This window comes from Xiphias gladius, chromosome 3 (assembly GCF_016859285.1).
Source record: "Xiphias gladius isolate SHS-SW01 ecotype Sanya breed wild chromosome 3, ASM1685928v1, whole genome shotgun sequence".
NCBI lineage: Eukaryota > Metazoa > Chordata > Actinopteri > Istiophoriformes > Xiphiidae > Xiphias > Xiphias gladius.
In genome coordinates, this window is record NC_053402.1 from 12,572,098 (window position 1) to 12,594,761 (window position 22,664).

Below are 22,664 nucleotides of genomic sequence, written 5' to 3' on the forward strand. Positions count from 1 at the left end.
ATTCATTTTTTTTTTTTTAAAAACACTGAGGATTCTTTTCTGGGAATTCATCATGTTTGGTTTCATTGTCTGACTGCTGTGAGCGTTAACTTTATATTAAGCTTTACTTATTTACATTTTACAGATACAGGGTTTTCAAAATCATGACATTTCACAGAGGTGTAATAGTTAACCACATGACGTTGGTCCTATGCTTGTGTCTGTCCGATTCCAAGGCACAGGTTTGGTCGAAGACTTTAGAGCCATCACTGAGTACAATAAACAAAAGGTGACAACAGACTCAAACGTAAAACTTGAGTTCAGCTACATAGTGTTGCCAGTGCTGGTGGAACCTGAATTCAAATGCAAAACACTTTTCTGCCAGTTTTATACTCATATGACCTGCGTATACGTGACGGGAGGAAAACAGCTACTCCTCTAGCACCTCGGCTAAAAATTAAGAGTTTAAGCTCTGTCAAGTCAGCTGTATTGGATGATCCTGTGCATATTACATTGGCACGACTTGTTTACAAACGGAACTTGTGAATCCAGAAATCAATTAAATATTTGACCCATTTATCTGTAGAAACAATTTAAATATGAAATGTAACCCATCTCTTGGTCTTTTATTTAGAAGTTGAGCTGTAACAAAAAAAGAAAGAAAAGAAAATCCCTGAATTAAGACACAGTGTTTCATCTGAGCGTCACATACCTAGTTGCAAAGAAACAGTAACACAGGAATCCTACAGGGTAAATTAGGCAGAAAATTCCTCTGAACTGCAATTCAAACCTTATTAAATTAAATTCTACACTAAAATATTTAATTAAAATATTATTAATATTTATTTATTTAACAACATTAAAAAAGGTAAAGCAAAGAGCAAATCGGCTTGCATCTGACTGGAATGTCTTTTCCAACTCCTTTAGATTTGGTAAAATAAGTTGAAATGTTTTTTCAAAAACAGGAATGCCAGAAAGATTTAAAAAAAAAAAAAAAAAAAAAAAAAAAAAGAAAAGAAAACTTCAGCTTCTCTAGCTGTAATCAACCTTTAAAACAAATTCCTTTTAAACAAAGTGTACCTGAATGTGGCTAAACCTCGTTAACTGAACTTCAGCTCCTTGTGAACTATTGCACGTTCCACATCCACGGCACCATGTGTCAGTAATATTATCAAACATAGGGAAGAATCCAACAAAATCAAAGTCTTTTTACACTTTATGTGCCGCCATCTTCACAAGTCCGCCACGTTTTTACCTGGAAGATGTCACACTCCGTCATGAAACTGCTGGTTTCACACTCAGTGGCGACTGAGCACAGGTGTCCAAGGTCCAAGGTGCTTAAAAGGTTTCCTAACGCAGCTGCAAAAAAAATAAAAAAAAGAAAGAAAAAGAAGCTGCTCGGCACCCTCGTCCTTGCAACCGCCCTAGTCTGCAATTTCACTGTAGTAGTACTTGTGGGCAGTGCTGCTAAGCATCCAACCTCCAGCCCTGAACTCCAGGATCTCCAGCAGCAGCAGACGGGCCATTGAGGTGAGGCCCTCCTGGAGCAGGAAGCCGTCCCGCAGCAGGAAGAACAGCTCGTCCATCCGCTGGCCGTTCACTTTCTCCAGCTGCTCGCCAATGCGATGAAGCTGCAGCACCAGGCAGTCCACCTGCAGGGGGAGGCGGAGGAGACATCTCAGCTACACACTGACTCTTTAAGGTCTGACTTCTTTAACTGCATTCTCTCATGAAATTTGATGACTTTAAGCCTGATATGACACTTAAAAATTCCACAAAAACAAAAGGATGTGAATTACAAAAATACTTATACGCTTGTGCACACATTTGTTAATATTTACAACATAAACAATGTGGAACCGAGTCAAAATATTACAACAGAATGTGTGTCCGGTATTATATTGTAGATATAACACCAGGGCTGACTTGGGGGCTTCATGCGTGGAGTTTGCAATTTCCTGAGAATTCCTCTCATATGTTGGACATTATAAATACTCCTCAAAATTAAAAACACATTGCACAGCTCTTCTCCAGCGCACCCTGCTTTAGTCAGCAAATGCGTCTGAATAAACACATTTTTATTCAGCTCTTTTGATGCCTTGTATTGAACATGGGGATATTCAATCTTTTTACCCATGAATGGCTTCAGATGAAAGACTATATTTCCTAAAGAATATTCTGGAAAGATGGTTGGAATATCACATAGTGACCTTTTAACGTTCTGACATGAAAATATTCTTTGACAAGTTTTTAATATTTTTTGTAGGTTGAATGTAAGTTGAATGTCTTTTTTTTTTTTTAAGTCTTCTTTGAATTTGTAGTTTGAGTTGATGATAATCACTTAAACTACTGACAAAGTTTAGAGATGACAGCAATTATGGCTGGATATTTAATATGACTATCATTTAAAGTCTTTGATTTGACAAAATGTTTTAGTATCTAAAATAAAGCATGTTGCTGAATTGTTGTCTGTGCCAAAACGTGTTCTATCATAGTTTCACGTAAAACTTAAAACTGATTTTGTGTATGGAAACAAAGTACTAGAATTACCGCCTCGTGGTTGTACGCCTTTGCCAACCAGTCAACTTGCAGTTTACATCCATGTCTGTCCAGACTCACATAATATATGAAGTGAGGAATTTGAATAAATTTTATTTTTTAAAAAAGTATATTTTAATCATAATTAACGTATGAATTCTTGAGTTTTTTGTGAGGTCACAGTGACCTTGACCTTTGACCTCCAAAAATCCAATCAGTTCATCTTCGAATCCAAGTGAATGTTTGTGCCAAATTTGAAAAAAAATTCCCTCAAGGCGTTCCTGAGATATTGTGTTCACGAGAATGAGACAGACGGACAGACAACCCAAAAACACAAAGCCCTGGCCACGGCTTTCGCCAGCGTGGAGCCGTTAAGCCTAGAATGTCAACTTCTTTCAAGAAAACCGTAGTTTTTTTTTGTCTTGGTTAACAAAATAATTCGAAGTGAAAAACGAGTTCTTGGTATTAAAAAGGGTTCAAGTTGCAAAACCCCTGCTCTAAAAAACCCCATTTAAAAAATGTGAAGGTACAAATAACAGGCTCCCTATTAGCAGAATACATAACATCAAAGAAAAGGGAACTTTGTTGTATATCAGGATGTTAAAAACTTTGAACCACTCGGAAGCTTGTAATTCGAAGGTTGTGATGTAATGCCCTTATTTAAATCTGTCTTGTAATTTTTGTATCCACTAAAAATAACTGTCTTGTAGATATAATTTCTGGACGATGTCCTTGGTGATTTATCAGTCACATGACTGATCAACGGACTGTATATAGACAAGACAGTCAAATATGTTTGGTGAATACAGCACGGTGTCCTGGGGACGACCACAGTTTGATTTTGATGGACTTGCACTGAATCTCTCACCTCACTGGCCAAAAAAAATAAAATAAATAAAAAATAAATAAATAAATAAATAAATATTTTTAAAAAAGATTGCTCATCAATACTAAAAGGTTCCATGTGGAGTTTTTGAGCACTAGTCGTGCTCTGCAGTTTTTCTACGAGCGGGTCCCCTTTTTTCACACTATTCAACTGAACTACAGGAGGCGGTAATGCACCAAGAAATGCAGAGATGTGCCAACAAAGGCAGGGAAGAAGAAGACAGCAAGTTAATAAACATAGATGTAAACCACACTGGAATCAAACTTAAGTAAAATCAGCTTTACAGAGGTTTGATGAGAAAGAAAAAAAACAAAACAACTATGATGTTTGTTAGAACTCAAGGATGAAAATGCCTCCAATACTGAATGTAAACATAATTTGTTTGATTTTTTCCCAGCAAAACTTCACAGGGCACCTTTCAGATGGGACAAATTTTTCAACTAGCATAATATCTATTAATATCAATACTGTTCTTATAACAAAAAGGAACAGTAGTTCTCATGTATGATATACAAGCGTTAGGTCCAAAAAAACAAAAACAAAAACAAAACAAGTGCTACAGAGAAAAAGTGAGTCGATTTAGAGGAATTTAATGATTTTACCTAATAAAATGTATATAACAAAAGAAGAAATAACCACATGCTCTTCCTCACCTCTTCCTCATTCATTAGAGCATCCGGTTGGGCCAGCCTCATCAGACAGTCATAGACAGGATGGACCAGGGCCACCATCGGCATGTCGTTCACCTAAATGTCAACATATACATAGAGAGTGTTGACAGCAGCTGACTGTTAATAATATTAAAAAGAGCACAACTCTCACTGAGGCAACTGCATTAAGTCCTTGCCTATGCTTTCCCTTTTCACACAAGTGAAGAATGAACATCGGCTGTCACTACAAAAGCCACCTGAGTAAACTGACAGAGCTAAACAACAGGCCATTATACAGGATGAAACCTGAGTCAGCCTCCTGTTGATGTTGAAGGGTGCTGGGGCCACACCCTCCAGGCTCATTTCCTTTCTGTACAAGCGAGGTGTTAAATATGAAGCACTGACGGGAGCACATCAGTGTCAGTGGTTTTGAGAAGTTTTAGGAAATTTAAACCTGCTACATTGACCACAAGTTGTAATCAAAGACATCACGATGTGACAGCTAGATACAGAAAATACACAGAAGGCATTTGACAGAGGCTTTGATCCAGAGTAAATTAACAATGCTGCTTTTTATTCAGGATTAAGACATGACAACATCTGACAACTCTCTGGCTCTTACTTACTTTGAGGTAGTCAAAGATGTTACAGATGAACGTGACGTAGCACACCCACTCCTGCAGCGAGCGGCCCCGGGTCTCCTCGCGGCCCTTGAACTCCTGCTGCAGTCGGTTCAACAAGTTTCTCCTGAACACGTTTCCATTGCTCTGCTTGGCCTCGGCCTGCGTGGCGTGACCAAGAGCGAGGGAGGGAGAGAGACAGAGAGAGAGAGTCAGATAATATCGGGTGAAGTATGGACAAAAAGTCAGGAAACACAGCGGTGTAGGTACAATGGCTTAAAAGCCTCCCATTGCTCGAATGTGATCTACCAGTTAGGCATTGATGAGTTAAGAGGATTATGAATTTGGTTCAAAGAGGCTCAATCAGATGTTTAAGTCTTGTTCTAGTTTCTTAAATCCCTCTGCCTCAATGGCGCTCAGTGTCTTAGCTAATGCACTGCTGTAAACAAGCTAACACGGAGAACAGCCCCTCAAACTGCTGCGAGTATGAACCTGCACAATGGTGTAGCAGATGCGTCCGGCCTCTTTGCTGAAAACCTGGTCCTTCAAAGACTGATCCACAATGATGTTGGAGACCTTCTCCAGGTTCACTGCACCTGGATCTGAAAGAAACAAAAATGTGTTTACAAAAGGATTGTTTGAGATGCTCATCATCCACACAATGAATGCAGAGAAGAGTACAGTTAGAAAAAAAGAAAGAAAGAAAAAAGCTGACCTTTCAAGGCTGTTTTCAGCAACACCTGTGTGTCCTGGTCAAAAGACTGGATCCTGTAGTCTTCAGTGGAGTTTTCCATTATAGACGGTAGCACTCAAATTAGACCTGAGAGCTGTCCTGTCAAGCTGTGAAGATCCGACGACACGTTTTAGTTTTGCGCTTTGGAACAGCCAAACGTATGACAGGTGTTTTCAAAGGAAATACAAGCTCTCCCAAACACAGATTAAGGCTCTGCTCCAGGCCTGGGGCACACATTATATTACAGACGGAGACCAGAGGACAATTTGTGGGACAACAATAACCACGAAATCCTGTACTGTCATCAAACCGGCTGCTCCCCACAGCTCATTCACTGAGGGATAGGAGGGATTACACCGGCAAACTCGGGTCAACTAAAAGGTCACTCAAAACCCCAAATCAATAGATTTAACTCACAACACAAGAACAAAGTATGCTTTCCTGTGTAGCGATATATTGAACACCAATGTGTTAGCCACGCAGCCACTACAAGTAGCCAACTGCATGTAGCGTTAACGTTAGCTCAACTTGGGTAACGTTATTTTGGTCTCTTTGGGTTAACGAGTGTAAATGTAACGTTAACACAGTTTAGTTGTCCTGTAAAGACACTGATAGAAACCGTTAACCGAGAGTGAATTAGCTAGCGTGCCTGTTAATGCGAGTTAGCGTCAAGTTTTATACCCATCCCACATTTACGTTTCAGCCGCCCGCCAAAACAAACAAAAACGTGAAAACTACACATTGAGAGAGTAGCAAAGGCAGATCACTTACATGGCGATGGTAAGGTGCGAAAACGTACCTGTTTCACGTCAATTCTTCACATCTACGCTGGTCTCTCCCGGGGTGGATGTAGACGTTAAGCAGACACAGCCTTTCAAAGCTGAAGTGTCACGCCAAGATGAATCCCTGCCTCCTTCGTCTTCTTCCTCCTCGTCTTCCTCCTCCTCTTCTTCTTTGAAGTTTTACCGCAGTTGGCATCCGCGTCGTTGCATTACTGCCACCTTCAGTTTATATTCTCCCTCAGTGTCCATTCTTTTCTTTTCTTTTTTTTTTAAGCCGCCTGTCCACTCCACTCACCCTAAAAAACACGAGATAACCATTTCCTCCCTTGAACACTGTCTCCGCACCAACGTTGTCCTCCACCCGCCGTATTTTCCATAATTTCTTGTCTTTCCTGTTTCCTGCATGATATAAGGATATTAAGATTATTTGTTGTCAATTGTCGCGGCCTCGTGGCATAGATGGATGTTTTTCTACGATGTAAACATACCCACTCTGTCCTGGGTTGAGTGTAAATGGGTCCCTTATATGGCGCCAGCCCAGTGCTGTTGCCACTGTTGATTTACCCTTTTTTCCATACTATGCCTTTTTGTCTACGCTCTCGTTTCCCAGAACACCCGAATGTACAGGGATCCCCATGAATGTGATACCCCCCCCCCTTGCCTAATTATTCTTGAGTCAGCAGACCAGGTTTCACTGAATCGCTCCATATTACCATGGTGCTGCAGCTGACCTGTTCAGTCCACTCTAATGCCACCAACACGGCATACAAATACAACACTATACGCACCGAAACGATCAGATATTCTCAAGTTAAATCTCACTAACCAGGCACATTAACTACAGACCCTGCTGCGTCTGTCTGCGGATCCTTTGATTCAGCCGTAAGTATTCACTTGGTTAAATCCGCGGTTTTATCACGGCGCTTAATGGTGTTTAGCTTGGTGTTGATGGTGTGGTTTTTACCGGCTGTGACCGCTAGAGGGCGGTTATAGTCGCATGGCGCCACGCGACATGGTATGTCGATAAATGCGCTGCCTTCCTTTATTCTGATTAGCTTCGATAAAACAGCACATTGCCTCTGCGATATGAGTGCAGCACTTAATTTAAGCCCTTCACATGAAAAATGATGATAATTGGAGAAACAAACTGGGACCAAAGCAAACTTGCTGCCAGTAAAAATACACCAGATGTCATTTAATAATATTTTGAAAGCAAACTTTAGGTTTGTCTCTACGTAATTTACTTTCTCATTTGACTTTCCCACTGAGTTTTGTAATTCAGCTGCCGAGTTAGTGAATATGCTGACGCCATCTTGCGGTCACAGTGAGCAACTACAACATAATAAGACTTCCGGTTAACACATTCAAAATAAGTTTGTTTGTTTTGTTTTTTTTTTTGAATTTCATTGGTAAAGGTGTTATGAAGAATAACCACATAAATACAACACTGGTTAAAGGGTAGATAAAACATAAAAAACAACAATAATTATAATAAATAAATACTAAAAATAAAATAAACACAAAATAAAAAAAAGACAATTATATTATCTGTCTTGATAGGTTGAGGTATTGTGTCGGTAGATTGCTGAATGGTTTGAACGCAGTATTCGAAATTGTGAAATTTTTGCCAAAATGACAAAAAGATTTATTTATAAAAAAGTACCTTTTTAGTTTTGCGCTACACACATCATAAAAGCCAAAGAAGCACGTGTTTATCAAGTGTAGGGCTTTTTCACCATCAATTACAGCAGTTGGAATCATGTCCACTTATTCATTTCAAATAATGTTATGTTGGATAATGTGCAAACGAAATATCAGAATAATTCATTAAAATACCTTAATTTAAAAGTTGGTTTGCCAAAAAGTTTTACTGCTAAACCAATTCGGCGGATGAGATTAGTACACGCAGGTGTAGTTACGCACTGTGACCACAGGGAGGGCGGTGTTTACGCATCGTTATTCTACTCGTCAAGCCAGGCAGAAAGTTGTACTTCCGGTAGTGACGTTCAAAATAAGATTTTTAAGCCAGAGGGGCGGGTGTTCTGTGACTATACGCATGCGATGGGCGTTGACGCGGTGAAACATCTTGCCGAAGTATTGCTTCTTTGACGGGAGGAGACGTTACCCTCTATGTGACCTGGACGTAATAGCCGCGGTGCATCGCGCGCGACTGGGACCTGCTGTCCTGAGAGTGTTGGGCTGAGCTTGTCCGGGTCCGAGTCCTCCCGCGTTAGTCGTATTTATGACGGATTGTTGTTCTACTTTGAGGTAAGCGCTTGTCCACCCGTGTCCAAGCCGCAGCGCTGAGCCTCGGCACGAAAGCAAGCAGCCGCTCTGTTGTTTTTCCCTTATGTCTCAAGGTCCCACTGCTTGTCCTCTACATGCTGTGGCACGTTATCTGCTCTCTATACTATTCCATACCTGTTTCTGTTAATATTATATCATAGTATAGTCCCGGTAATTAGATCATTTGACTAGATATCGATGTCTTCGCAACATTGGGGTCAACTACAGTATCCAAAACGTTGCCCATCAAAGATGACGTGCCACTAACTTCTGCTCCGACTCTTAAAAAAGCATGAGAATAAATGAAATTGGTCATATTTTGTGTCAGGCGCACAGCTACGGGGGCTCACGAGGCACCACGAGTTCGCCTGTAAGCCAGGTCCAGAAACCTACTTTTTAGATTTGATCTCAAAACAGATCCAAGAATCATCGTCCAGAATTCGCAGCATCCGATTTTCATACTTTCATGTCTGCAGCAAAACGAATTGCATTTCTGTGTAAACATGTACAGCATGACGGCGGCTGAAAGTAGCTACACCCATTCACTCAACTTAACGCAGGTCCAGTTTTGAAATACCTGTACTTTACCTGAATGTGTGCATTTTCTTCTCCAGTACATTTCTCAAGGCCCAAATCTTAAACGCTTTACTCAGCTGCATGCACCTGACAGCTGTTTTTTCATTGCAGATTTAGATTGTGTGATCACTTTATAAAATGTGATGCTTTGTGATTGACTGATCTATCCAGCAGTATATAAAGCAGTGCACATCAGCACTATATTGACCTGCTATGATAGGCAATGATAATCCAATAACATAACATGTACATAATAATACAATGCTGGAAGGGGCCATTATGCATTATGACTACATTTGGTTGCTAATATCTCTGACTTTTAATATAGTAGAAACTTTAAATGCAGGACTTCAACTTGTAAAGCGCTACTTTTAAGCTTTCGCTACTTTTACTTAGGTAGAGGATCAGAATACTTTTTCCACCACTGATGTATGATACTGGAAAAAATCAGAAAATCGTTTTAGTGAACTTAATCACATGAAAACTGAACTACCATTCTGGTTTTTGTCATCCACCGCACCGGAATAGTTCAGGGTTTCACCACTTAATAAAAGCTTTAGTTTAATGGAACCAACAGTGCAACACAAAGGATTCATTTTTTTTTTTTTTTTTTTCCCCCGTCTGCAGTGCTAACGGGAACCTGAGGTCGGGGAGACATGGTGGGCTATGACCCCGGGGCTCAGGGTGCAGCTCTCAGCCCGGAGCAGGCAGCCCTGGCTGGGTCATCCGCTGGGATGGTCACTCGAGCCCTCGTCAGCCCGTTCGACGTCCTCAAAATCAGATTTCAGGTAATGATGTAGCGGTGCACCTGCTCGCTGTGCAGCAGCTGGGACTGACTGCTGCGTGCAGGGAGCTCGGTGAGGATTCATGCTGACTTTGAACATGTTTGAATCAAAGCAAAACACTGTAACTTGGATGGACAAGGAAAATGTCAAAACTTCGACGAAATAGAGTCAAATACTGTAAATTATATTTCATGTTCAGATATGGGAAATAGTCTTCTATATCAACCAATTTTTATTCCAAGCCTCACATTAAGTTATATTATAGTTCTAAAGCACATCTGTCGTCAGTGGTCGATTGGTTTGGCATCCGTGCGCTAAATGTCTCATCTTAGCAACCGAATAATCATCAGAAGTTGTGTCAGAAATGATGGCAACCAGATATGCCGTTAATGGTGTTTGCATTGCATTTATTTGACTGTTTATCCGAGTTTATGTTTACGCTGACTTGTCAGAATACCTTTGCACTAAAACCTTGAGGAACCTGGTAGAGGTACACAAGTAGTAACAGTCTACTTTACTACTAGTTTTCTTTGCAGGAGCGATTGATTGATTGCGTCGACAAGCCTGCGTGTTCATCAGTATTTCTGCCCCCCCCCAACAGCTGCAGATTGAGCGAGTGTCTTCACAGAAGCCGGAGGGGAAGTACTGGGGTTTATTTCAGGCAGCGCGCTGCATTCATTCCGAGGAGGGGCTCTCTGCTTTCTGGAAGGGCCACATCCCGGCACAGCTCCTGTCCATCTGCTTCGGGGCTGTCCAGGTAGTGCCTGCGCGCGCACACAAACAAACGTCTCAGAGCGCTCCTGAAAACACGAACGGCCGTATTTGCAAGATTTGTGTGTGCATGTGCGTTGCAGTTTGCCAGTTTTGAGTGTCTGACCGAGGCGGTCCACGTGTCGACAGCGTATGACAGCCAGAGAGCAGGAGTTCACTTTGTATGCGGTGGCCTGGCTGCCTGCACTGCTACAGTGGCCTGCCAGCCCCTGGACACGCTGCGGACACGCTTTGCAGCTCAGGGAGAACCCAAGGTAGGACACGCCACCCATGATGTACTGTAGCTGTCAGAAAGTTTTCCATAGTAGCGAAGATTTTACTATGGTAACTCACAGTCACAGTTTTTTTTCCTGATTAATTTGATGAATTGATTTTTATTGAGGGGAAAAAAAAAAAACAGCCGGCCCTCTGTTCAGTTCTTTATGGGCACTGTGAATTTAGCAGGGGATAAGAAAACAAAAGTTGAGCAATTCTGCATTGTCTTTTAAGCTTTTGGCTCCCCCTTCCCAAAGTTGGAAACTCGGGAGGTCAGTGGAAATCAAACTAGTGAAGACGAGTATCACAATCCTTCTGTGCACCAAATGAAAGCGAGTAAAGGAAATGTCGCGTGGTCCATTTTTTTCTTTGCTGGACTCAACTACCCACAGACGGAGATATTCATTTTTTTTTTTTTTCTAGATAATTATTTGGGCCTATGTTTAGCCTTTGTTGACAGCAGATAGTAGAGATGGAAAACACTGAGGGGGGATGTATACAACTTAGGCCACTACACCAACATGGCACCCTGTAGTTTAACTATCTACCTATCTCAGTCCTATTCAGCAAAACTTTAAATAAACTTAAATGAATGAATCCTTTTTAACTGGTTTATCCATCCTTCTATTTTATGCTGCTTACCTGTGTCCCGGTAGCATGAATTGAATTAATTATTGTTATTTACTGCTGGGATGTACTGGGAAAAAAACCTGAAAAATTGTGATCACTAGTACCAGAATGTACCAGAATACCCTGTATTATGCTTCATTTCCCTTCTCAGGTGTACAGGAACCTGCGACATGCCGTGTCTAGCATGTGCCGCTCCGAGGGAGTACTGACTTTTTATCGTGGACTGTCTCCAACACTCATGGCGGTGTTTCCGTACGCTGGGCTGCAGTTCTTCTTCTACAATGTCTTTAAAAAGCTGTTGGCTCCACCGCCCAAAGCTGGAAACTCGGGGGGTCAGTGGAGCTCAAACGTTTGGTCCTGCGCGTTAGAGCGCACGTGTGCAGTATTTGCAGTTCCAAGTGCTGTAACTTTTTTTTTTTTTTTTTTTTTTCCCCCCCTCTTCAAGGAAACCTGAGAAGCCTGGTCTGTGGCAGTGGAGCTGGAATGATCAGCAAAACAATCACATACCCCTTTGACCTCTTCAAGAAGAGACTGCAGGTGGGGGGCTTCGAGGCAGCCAGACTTCGCTTTGGACAGGTAAGCTCTTCTACAACATGTTTCGCGTCTTTGGAGCACACATTTTGGGTCTGGTGTCTAATTATTATTATCTTTGTGTCTGATGTGCAGGTGCGGAGTTATAGCGGCCTGGTGGACTGCATGGTTCAAATAGCCAAAGAGGAGGGCGCCCGTGGCTTCTTCAAAGGCCTCTCACCCAGCCTCGTGAAGGCCGCACTGTCCACCGGCTTCACCTTTTTTTGGTATGAATTTTTCCTCAATGCCATGCGTAACCTGAAGGAGAGAGGAAGAGAATAAAAGACCTCACCAAAGACCTAGAGGAAAGATGATGAAAGGAAAAAGTAAGGATGGCATAAATACGCACATCAGAAATACACTTATGCCTTGTTCTTTGCACTTAACAAATCGGTCAACTGGGTTGATGTTTGGTGGTGGTTTTATTGTGTTTACATATAAGGATGGGAAAACACAACCTCATTTTACTTGTTTTTGTGCTGTCATTAGACCTTGTGTTGTACTTGCATTGCATTTAAAAAAAAAAGTATTTAATATGTTATCCTGGGGTTTTTTTTATGGATGGTTGCTTGCTCTTCAAAGACACAATAATTGTCATAACTTTTTTTTTTTTTTTGTTCATACTGAATTTTGCACATTTTAAGCTCTGACTTACATTAACAAGTCACAACTTTGCCGTCGTTGACTCATTTTCATGACGTTCAGTCATTAATTTGGAAAAGAGCATTCAGCAAAAAATGCTTTGGGGTTGTGTGGTGGTATTGTGCAAAGAGAAAAACATGAACACATAATATATTGACTATATTATGTATCCTGGTGGACAAAACAGTATTCTCTTGGGTAAAGACCAAATGCACTGCTGATTAAGAGTTCAACTCTTAAGAGGGATAGCATTTGTGCCGACATGTCTGTCCATTACTGTAACTTGAGGTCATTATTTGTAAAATAAAAGTTTAAAGTTTTTGAAAGACTGAGTTGTGCGTTGTCCGTTGACAAGAGGCTACATGAATATTTGTGCCGCCATGTGTGAAAAATTGTGTTTTTTAAAACATATTGACTATACAGTAACGAAGGATGATTATGTTATGAGTGAGAGTGAACTTTATTACATTCAAGTCATTATTTCCCCGTCACTGATCTTTTAATTTTATCCTCAACTGTGACTCTTTTAACATGAGCGCTATAAATACTTTCGGCATGTTCCAGTGGCTGTTTACTACGTATACCGGGTGCGGACCTCTAAACTCTAAATGTATCGAATGTCATATTTTCACGTGTATTAGTTGTGGTAAATATACAAAACCTGTATGTTGTATCATGACAGTAGCACGAGACAATAGAGATAAACCTATTGATATAAAAATGCAAAACAATTAACACTAACAGGCACCAAAAGTTGTGTAACTTTACTAAACTGCAGCAGCCACTGTCTTCAAAGTCCGCAGGCTAACCAACAATGAGTTTACTGCCTGACTGTGGTACATGCATGATTGCGGCGAGCCCCCAAACACCCAAGCAGTCTACTCGGCGAATGTTGCGAGTTCAGCATCAAACTTCCTTTACTTGCCAAGAGCTGTCTCTAGCGGTGGAAAGCAGCGCCAATGTTAACTCTGGTTTTGCTTCCATTTCTGTCACTACTTTTTCTTCTACTAAATTTAGCATGCTAACTAGCTAGCCCCATCCCCTAATACTACTTTGCGACAGTGAGTCACTAACATCCAGTCTGGCCTCAGTTCAGCATGAGAGGGTAAAAAAAAGCAGCACTGCTCAGAGGGAGTTTTCTAACTTCTTGTAAACGCAACAATGGCTGAAGCTCTTGGCAAGCGACCATTATCACCACCATCATCATCACCTGCTCCCGGCAAGAAACCACATTTGGCGGCAGAGAAAACTTAAATATAGCACCTTTAAGTTATGAGTTCATGATTTTTACTTGCTTATTACTTTTAATTCAATTCAGATAAATGATACTAACAAAGAAACTTTACACAATTATGGATACAACAGTATTTAATTTAATTCAGTTTACTGAATACAAAACCCATCAACAGTATGACTAAATATTAATACAGCTGAAATGAAGGAAGCAGAAAAACAACATACAAACCAGAATACCAGTCGGTAAGAACTCAGTTAAAACACAACATCAAGTATGAGGTCCAGATAACAAACAAAACATTTAATTCACAAATATTTAAAAGCAGCTTCTGCAGTCAACATCATGCGATTACATAAGTAATTTACAGACATCATGGCTGAAAGAACTCACTATAATATATAAGCACTTAAAAGAAGACAGAGACCTGAAGATAGTCCTGTCCTTTAAAATACACAAACAATTTCATAGAGGTAGCATCACTGAATATGATGTTCTTTGTGAAGTACCGACATTTTACTGGTTATTTAATGTTCATACTGTACTGTATATACAAGAATACACAATCACCTTACACCTCACTGTGAAAACTATAATACTTAACTGATGCAGTTGCCAAAAAGAATCTGTAAGAAAGTGCCCATCACATACATAGATATGTCAAACCACAAGCTCTAGTTAACAACGCCAGAGACTCTGATGTTTAAAGGTAAAGTGGAAAAAAACAAACAAATTTTGTACATGTAAAGTTTACTGTATGTGCAGCGACTGAATCTCAACATACCTTGTCGACACACCTTAAGCTTGGATGAAAACAAGGTGATGTTTGTATGGGATAAAACATTTTCAGGAATGTACGCTATGCTCAATCTGACTAATTTGACTCCATACTGTCGGATGCATGGTACTGGCTGGCTGGCCGTTTCTGAGGAGGAGAGAAGAATGAGTAGCCTCCAGCTGCTTTTGTTAAACTCTCAATGGGACGCACTATACCTTTAGACCTCACAGGACTTTTTGCTGTGGAGATCAGGCTGCCTGTCTGTACCTGTAAAGGTAGGCTGAGAGCTATTGGCTTTGCTGTAACACTGGCGAGTCTGCTGAGATGGCTGGGACCACCAGGACAGTGAAAAGTCTCCTTCACTTCATCTGGCTGAGGGGGTATTGTGGGATGTGCTGGGCAGGCATCCTCCACTGATCCACAGGTCGCGGGCGTTCACCAGTGGCACAGCCCTGCTCTCATTCTGGCTGCGGACTGGAGTTCCAGGAGAAAAAGCTGGGCAGTTTGAATACTGAATCCCTGCGGCCTGGGTCCGGCAGGGTCAAGGTCTCTGGAGCTGACTTCTTCCTGGGACGCTCCTTTGGCACTGACAGGAACTCGGGGGCTTCGGTGGAGAGGGGAGTGGATGGGGCGCTGTTAGGGCCGCTGCGGGTGCTGGATGGCAGGGGGGTCTCAGAGATGGAGATGGCAGGGGGGAAGGAGCCAATCTTCAGGTTGGTGGCTTCTTGTGTGGCACGCTCATACTCTCTTACTTCCTCCATGGTCATGTCTGTTGGGATGGAGGTTTTACAGACTTAGAAAAAGAGAACTGTTTGTTTTGTGAGAATAACAAAGTAGGTTCATAATTTAATCCTACAGAAGGCAGTGAAACATTGTCGAATGTCTCATGATTATCATTAAAATAGTTGATTATTCAGGAAATTAAATGGTAATTGGCTATGATTATACTTGATTAAATATTCCAGCTATTTCAGCGTAAATTAATGAGAAGAGCAGAAAAAAGGAATAATGTTGGTAATAAAAATATGGTCATATGATGACTTTTGTCAGGTCATAGGACATCCTAGAAAAGTGATTCCCAACCAGGGCTACTTGATTTTGTTATATTTGTGTTGGTGAGAGAAAAAAACAGTCAAAGGATTACAAATAAGTGTAACTCTGATCTTTATTTTATTTACAAAAAAACAAACAAACAGTAAGCTGCCCATCAACCTCAGTCAGCTGTAAGTGGTGTAAAAAGTTAACTAAAACTATGTATAAATAGTTGAAATAAGTAAAAGTAATGGATAAATGTTGACACATCCAGCTTGTGCTTCTCCAAGTGGGAGTAGAGAACAAATGCAAACTTGACCAAAGAAACTTAAGCATTGACGGTTATGAAAAAAATGATCTAACACTGTTAAACAAGCTTTTGGCCAGGAGAAGATGTTGACGCCACCTGAAAACATCTTCTCCTGGCCAAAAGCTTCAGTCATAATTAAGTGACTGAGGGTGTTAGCATCTAGATGTATCTAATTGTAAATCCCCTGGGGCACCAGTGACTTCCAGAAAAGGCTGGATGGAAACCAAGATAGATTGGTGACTCTGGAAAGGCAGATGACCTTCAAGAAAGACTGGCCCTGAGTGAGGCTAGGAACCTCATTCGCAGCACTCGCAAGATGGAACCAGCAAAAGCTACAGAACCGAACGATGAGCTATACCCCCAGAGTCTTCTGACTGGCGGGCTGCAAGACTGCACTTAACCAGGGGAGATACAGATGGCATCACAACAAGGTCCTCAGGGCACTGGCTGACATTTGGAGCAGGAGAGACGGAAGAAGCGTCAGACTCACGTGAGGCCAGCCCCATCCATCCAGTTCATCGGGGGGGGGGCACCCTCCTTTCCCCAGGTCATTCAAAAATCACTGAGGCCTGACACAGTCATATGGTATGAGGAGGCGAAGAGGATCATCCTGATTGAACTGATGGTCCCATGGGAAGACAGATGCAAATAGGCCTCGGGGAGGAAAGCCACCAAGTATCAGGACCTGGTCCAACAATGCAGGGACGAAGGGTGGCAGGCCTGGCTATTTCCAATTGAGGTAGGCTGCAGGGGTTTCCCGGCGCAGTCTGTGTGGAAGATACTCACAACTCTGGGAATGGCAGGAAGGGAGAGTAAGAAAAGCTGCTCGCAGGCTGGGGGAGGCATCGGAAAGAGCCTCTTGTTTGCCTCTGAACAGGCAGGAGGAGTTGAGCTGGAAGCCAGGAGAAGATGGCCATCACTGCCAAACCGCCAACTGGAGGATGTTGCGGTTCAGGGCCGAAACGTCAGAGGAAAGTTGGATACCACCTGACAACATCTTCTCCTGGCCAAAAGCTTCAGTCATAAGAAAGTCACTGAAGATGTTAGCATCCAGATGTATCTAATAGTAAGACATCCACTTTTTAATCCATTCGTAAGAACATGTTTGGAAGTTGAGTAGTGTAGTGTAAATGGGGGGTGCCTCATCTGATAGGGGATGCATTTAACAAAAAAGGTTAGGAAGCACGTTCCTAGAAGTATTAAATACAATGACTGCTGTTTAGTCTTGACAATATTTTTAACACCTTTTTAAGAGGCTTTCTGAGTTTCTTCTACGTAGCCAAATGTCCTCTTTTCAAAGAAACATTTAACAATGTCTCCAGTGCACTGGCTTATAAAAATAGTTTCTTTTGAAATATTCGCGCTTGGAAATTGCTTGGAAACAACACTGCAGTGATGGTTAACTTTACTTGCTAGAGATGCAGTCTCAGATCTCAGATCAGATCTCTATTAAAACCTACATTAATCCAAGGATTCTTCAAACAGAAAGCTACAAAGCATGAAACAGTTGTGGGTAGAAAGATCTGAGAGGGTTCATATTGAGTGGTTCAAATCCAATACCTAGCACAGGGGTGAACATAGTATTGTATGTGTGCTTCTTGGTAGGTGCATGGTTACATTGGTGCATCTGTTAATGCATCGGTTTGTGCAAAGCCAATAATGAACACATGTATGATAGGCTGCCTGTAGTACAGTATCTGGGAAGCTAATTAAATAATAATGGCTCAGAGGAGGCATGAAATGAATCATCAAATAGTGGAGGTGAAAAGAAGGTTTCACTTTAATAATATTTGCTATGATGTATACTTTGAATTTGAGTCGTACAGTTTGGACTTAAAAAGCGAGTAAACATTATTCTATATGAGGGTAAATTTTAGGTGAGTTTAGGTTCCACTGCAATGTCTATAATGGCCATTAACAAAAATATAATATAAGTATATATTTCTCCTTTTTTTATGTCTGTACTCAGGTCTCTCTTGCAAAAGAAATCTTGATCCCAATGAGATATCCTGATTAAATAAAGGTTAGATATAATTAGGGTTTTGCCACAACAGCAAACTGTAATCTTGGGATGAGTTACAATTTAAACAATGTTTCATGAGCACTGCCATTTCCTTCACTAATAGGAACACTTACCGATCCACTCATCCACCCAGGCAATGGCCTGCCTGTGTCCTAACAGCAGGACATCTCGAATCACCTGAGCAGAATTAGACGAAGAGAAGAAAAGGAAGAGAAAGAGGCAAGATCACAAAGGAAGAAAGGCAGCTATGGGCTCAGGCAGGAAAGAAGTTCAAGGAAAGAGGATGTGAATCAGAGTGAGTTAACTCTGAGGGCCATAAAGAGTTTTATAACATTTTAAGTTTTAAATGTTTTTCTTCACCCTTGGAGGAATGTGTATGAGTCACTCCTGGTGTTACCATGCGAGTAATGGCCATGCCTCTGTGTGTGTGTGTGTGTGTGTGTGTGTGTGTGTGTGTGTGTGTGTGTGTGTGTGTGTGTGTGTGTGTGTGTGTTTGTGCGTGTGTGCGCCTTGGGCAAGGAGAGGACAGGGACAGTGCACCCCAGGGACAGATGCTGTAGAGGGCTCGGCTAAATGGATTTGGGAAATTGGAGATATGAAGTTTAAATTCTGCAGCCAAGGTAAAGAGAGGAGGTGCAAGGCAAATCTGTAGAATGTGAACAGTGCAGATATTGTAGATGTCTGACTTGGCTCATGGCCAGCAGGTTGTGTATCACATGGTTTCAGAGCAAAAAATGAAACCCCTCTGGCCCTGACAAGGTTGGTTGAGCAAGGAGAGGGTTTTTCTATTTACAACGTGTCTTCACAAAAAAAGAAAACATAGAAAAACTTTTATATCCTGACCTTGTGTACAAACTGCTCCACACGTGTTTGTAGGCCCCAGACCTCAAACTTGACTGTGACCAATTTGTAGGAGCACATGATGGGGTCCTGTGAGTTGATCCATCCTTCCTGCAGGAGGCCTCGGTTAGTCTTCTTTGACTTAAAATAGCGCAGGTCCTACAAGGCCGTGAGACACCAGGTTCAGAAAAATAAGATGGTCTTCATTAGGAAAAAACAAATCTTATGTCATGTTTCTCATAAGCTTTGCACAAGTAGCAGAAATCCTCATAAAAAATTGTTTTGTTTCCTGCCATTTATCTGTCGCTCTCACTCACACACACACAAAAACACACACATTTCTCCCTCCCTGTCCATAGCACAGGAACACCTGTGTTCATTACATGCCTCATGCAGAGTACAGCCAGGCAGCACAGTGGGAGTCCCTAATCACAAACTTTGCGTGCATTAATCACTGCTCCCTGTAGACTAATTGTGATGTAGTGCTCAGTTGTCTTAGGGTCATGTGCCTGACTGTGACAGAGTGTGTGCGGGGGTGACACACAACTCTCTCCATCCCTGCTGGGAAAGCGCTTGCAGTGGAGTTGGAGGAGGCCTGTTACATTTGTCTGCGCGCATGTCATGAAGTTTCTTGGCAGACAAAGACGGAAAAGATGAGGAATGCAAATAAGAACTTGGTCTGCTTTAAACATATATAAATATATATACACACACACACACACACACACATACACAGACACACACACGTATGTATCCTTTCAAAAGATACTTTACTTCAATTTCTTCCACTTCTCCTGGACCAATTCCAATTTCCAATATTTCCCTGTGATAGAGCCTTTATAAAATGTGGTACACCACAGTGTAAGTCTGCAAACAGCCAGCCTCTAACTTATCATGAACGAATTGAACAGGAATGAATGAACGAATGAATAAATAAATTAAAAAAATAAACCAAGTGAGTGGTACCAGTACAGGTACCACGGGCTGTCAAAAATTGAGTTTAACATCATGACAAGCTACGCAGGAGTATGAAACGGGTATAAATGTTATTTTTCTTTTTTTTTGGTATGTATTTTTGCCATTAGATGGTTGTGTTGTGAAGTTGTAATCTACTGTTTACTCCATAAGTAGTTCCTCTTGATTAAAAACATGGTTATTGGCACTGTTAAAAAGAGAAAGAATGTTATTTTATATATTTTACAAAGGAAGGTGAAAAACAAATAAACAAACCACCAAGAAATACTGAGTACATGTTAGCATTGTCTTTTATTTAATGTCCATAAGAAAGGAAATGAATTCCCCAAAAAGATCTTTTCTTTTTTTTTCTTGTAATTTTTTTTTAATTCAATGTTATTTTTTTCTTTTCCAATTTCTTTTATTTATTTATTGTGTGATTTATTTACTTGTATAGCTTGGTTTCAAGAAAATCTATATGTATATATATTTCATTAGTATTATTTTTGTTCATTCAGTGAGTATTGAGGTCAGGTGTAATGAGGGAGCCGTGTAAATACTCAGGTGTGTGATTAAAGCTTGTACTTAATTCACTTGTCTGTGTGACTGTTTCACCCTGACGTGGTCGATGTGTATTGGTCTTGTATTTAATCATTTATTGGTTATAAGAAAGGCTTTTTAACTTTTATAACTTAATGTGACAGTTTGCCTTGACATTTTGGGGAATTCATTTCCTTTCTTGTGTACACTTATTGCCTACCTGTGACTCAGGAGAACCTGCTTTGAGTTACATTACTGTCATATCCCTGAACCCCCTCGTTTTGGTCTTTATCCAGTGTCTTTCATTTAAAGTAGGAAAGTGGGATGATATCCGGTATTTAAAGAAAAAATACACACATGCTTTAAGTCCACTGATGCTTTTGAGGTGTCTGACCACACTGGTAACAGTGGTTCATTCATGAAGGAGACTGGTCTCTGTTGTGCAGTGAGGTGGGACTCTGCTTTACTCTAAGCCCATTTGTTTTTAAAATTATATTTACATTGGCCTTGTGAAATGCTCTTTTAGCTCTGTGCTATTCTTAGATCTGAGTGAACAAAAGCAGAAGACCATAAAGCTCAGTGCGAGGTATGTGCACGAGTGTGTAAGTAGGGGTGTCAATAATAAAGCACCACTGCAGTGCTTTCATGACCTCCCTTGATTATTAATAGTTCAGCTTTTTATGACCATCACATCCTGATAGAGAGGCACACACACACACACACACACACATACAAATGTCAAATCACAACAGCTGATGTCCATTAGCTCCCCCGCACATAAACATGTATTTCCCTCCCTTCCATTGCTCAGAGGAGGCAGATGGCCAGCTGGTGGTCAAAAATGAGCTGGCACTGCTCGGAAAAGATAACACACTATTCTGTTAATCTGCAAATAAAGTACACCCCATCCCTTTTCTTCATTTCTCATTTGTTGACATCCCCCCCACCCTCCCGTTTTTCTGTTCATCTCTATCTTAAATCCCTCTGTTTCCAGTCTTCCTTCATTCTTCTTTCCACCTTCCTCTTTCTCTCCCATGTGTGCATGTATTTATTCACTCTGTACTCCTGTACACACATATATACTAAAAAATGCATATCCTGAGGTCAGTGACTTGACCTGCCTAACCTCTGACTCCTTGTAGTGGCGCTCGGGGATCTCATCATAGGCAATGTCCACGAAGCACACCTCTGTTTCCTCGTCTCTGGGCTCGCTGCCAAAAATCTGAGGAAACAGGGAACCGTTCAGTGTGTGAGGAGGACAGCTAAATCAATATTACACTTTACAGGGTGAAAAATGCAATAGGATGACGTGCTGTGATTTCCCCTGTCACTTGTTAAGGCAGTGGAGGGGCAGCTACACATACATTGGAGGGGTGAAGAGTCGTTTTAGTCTGAAGGGTGAAGAAAATCATGAAATATTGCACGGGAAAGCGGAGGTTCAAAGAACTTCATGCTAGTTATGAAAGTACAGAGCCCGGATGACACGATGAGCACCTACCTTCCTACTGGCTTTACCCTCAGACAATACACTAAACAAATTTTGAGGATAAATGTGACTCACACAGTCAGTGACACATCATGTGGTCAGTGATTACTCACACAGGAACAGCAAAGCAATGCCATCTAGTTATCCGCTCCTTTCAGAACGATTTCACCTCTTCGTGTCACAGAGAGTTGAGCACACTTCTTATATACTACTATACTTTTATACAGGTTTAGCGGAAGGGAGAAAGGGCAGTAAGAGGGATGGAAAGGTTATTAAAAGAGATGAGGGAGAAGAATAGAGGAAGAAACGAGTAAGAATAGCTGTACAAATGGTCAAGGCGATGGTGGAAAGTGTAAATTTTCAGTGAAGGAGCAAACACTTCAACTGAATTCATCTCCACTTGGTACGATCAGTTTGAAAGGTGAAATCATAACCATTTGTGAATCTGTTTGCAACTCCCCTGACCCACCACTAAGAGGAGCTGCGGCCTTTTGTCTTCAGATACATTATGGCTCGAGACGGTATTGCATAACCTTCAGACTTGCTCCTACTGCCATCAAAGTGTTAATTGGCACTAAAGGGGGCGTGAGGAGCAAGCAGGGGGCCTCTAACAGTGATGAAAGACTCAACAAAACCAAGAGTAGCTTCTCCCATTTCCATAGGTGAAAGTCTTCACTTACTTTCTTTTATACAGAAATGATGTTAAAATCCTTTTTTGCTCTTGGTATTGTTATTTGAATGATTGATATGTGTCTGTGCTGTAC

At 41.2% G+C, this 22,664-nt stretch overlaps 3 protein-coding genes across 5 annotated transcripts in view; 1 reads left to right on the forward strand and 2 right to left on the reverse strand.

Annotated features, from left to right (window-relative positions):
• Positions 1–5: 5 nt before the first annotated feature.
• On the reverse strand, positions 6–8,067 carry mif4gdb (MIF4G domain containing b). 2 transcript variants are annotated; one of them, XM_040158077.1, is made up of 7 exons: positions 8,025–8,067; positions 6,206–6,587; positions 5,389–5,513; positions 5,166–5,275; positions 4,680–4,835; positions 4,057–4,149; positions 6–1,631 (listed from the first exon to the last, which is right to left on the reverse strand). In XM_040158077.1, the coding sequence occupies exons 3-7, from the start codon at positions 5,465–5,467 to the stop codon at positions 1,404–1,406; spliced, it is 666 nt and encodes a 221-aa protein (XP_040014011.1). In that variant the 5' UTR covers positions 5,468–5,513; positions 6,206–6,587; positions 8,025–8,067; the 3' UTR covers positions 6–1,403. The 2 variants fall into 2 exon arrangements, with proteins under 2 accessions (XP_040014011.1, XP_040014004.1); XM_040158070.1 differs by lacking the exon at positions 8,025–8,067 and adding an exon at positions 6,677–7,464.
• slc25a19 (solute carrier family 25 member 19) lies at positions 6,878–12,989 on the forward strand. 2 transcript variants are annotated; one of them, XM_040158053.1, is made up of 7 exons: positions 6,878–7,070; positions 9,678–9,838; positions 10,437–10,592; positions 10,690–10,860; positions 11,643–11,823; positions 11,937–12,067; positions 12,158–12,989. In XM_040158053.1, exons 2-7 carry the CDS (start codon positions 9,707–9,709, stop codon positions 12,341–12,343), a joined length of 957 nt encoding a protein of 318 aa, XP_040013987.1. In that variant the 5' UTR covers positions 6,878–7,070; positions 9,678–9,706; the 3' UTR covers positions 12,344–12,989. The 2 variants fall into 2 exon arrangements, with proteins under 2 accessions (XP_040013987.1, XP_040013978.1); XM_040158044.1 differs by lacking the exon at positions 6,878–7,070 and adding an exon at positions 8,253–8,456.
• A 2,184-nt stretch (positions 12,990–15,173) lies between these two features.
• The window catches only part of pitpnc1a (phosphatidylinositol transfer protein cytoplasmic 1a), a 40,213-nt gene continuing 32,722 nt past the window's right edge, over positions 15,174–22,664 (reverse strand). The window contains exons 6-9 of the mRNA XM_040123643.1: positions 21,541–21,636; positions 18,924–19,079; positions 18,194–18,257; positions 15,174–15,484 (exon numbers count right to left, since the gene is read on the reverse strand). Of these exons, the coding sequence (XP_039979577.1) occupies positions 15,174–15,484; positions 18,194–18,257; positions 18,924–19,079; positions 21,541–21,636 (627 nt within the window). The remainder of the gene's footprint in view (positions 15,485–18,193; positions 18,258–18,923; positions 19,080–21,540; positions 21,637–22,664) is intronic.

Excerpts from the sequence above, each read along its gene's own strand:
- slc25a19 (XM_040158053.1), top strand. The coding sequence starts at position 9,707 with ATGGTGGGCTATGACCCCGGGGCTCAGGGTGCAGCTCTCAGCCCGGAG. Across the intron at positions 11,824-11,936 it reads CAAAGCTGGAAACTCGGGGG|GAAACCTGAGAAGCCTGGTC; the intron begins GTCAGTGGAGCT and ends CCCCTCTTCAAG. Across the intron at positions 12,068-12,157 it reads CCAGACTTCGCTTTGGACAG|GTGCGGAGTTATAGCGGCCT; the intron begins GTAAGCTCTTCT and ends TCTGATGTGCAG.
- mif4gdb (XM_040158077.1), bottom strand. The coding sequence starts at position 5,467 with ATGGAAAACTCCACTGAAGACTACAGGATCCAGTCTTTTGACCAGGAC. Across the intron at positions 5,276-5,388 it reads GCTGAAAACAGCCTTGAAAG|ATCCAGGTGCAGTGAACCTG; the intron begins GTCAGCTTTTTT and ends TGTTTCTTTCAG. Across the intron at positions 4,150-4,679 it reads ACATCTTTGACTACCTCAAA|GTGAACGACATGCCGATGGT; the intron begins GTAAGTAAGAGC and ends GTTGACATTTAG.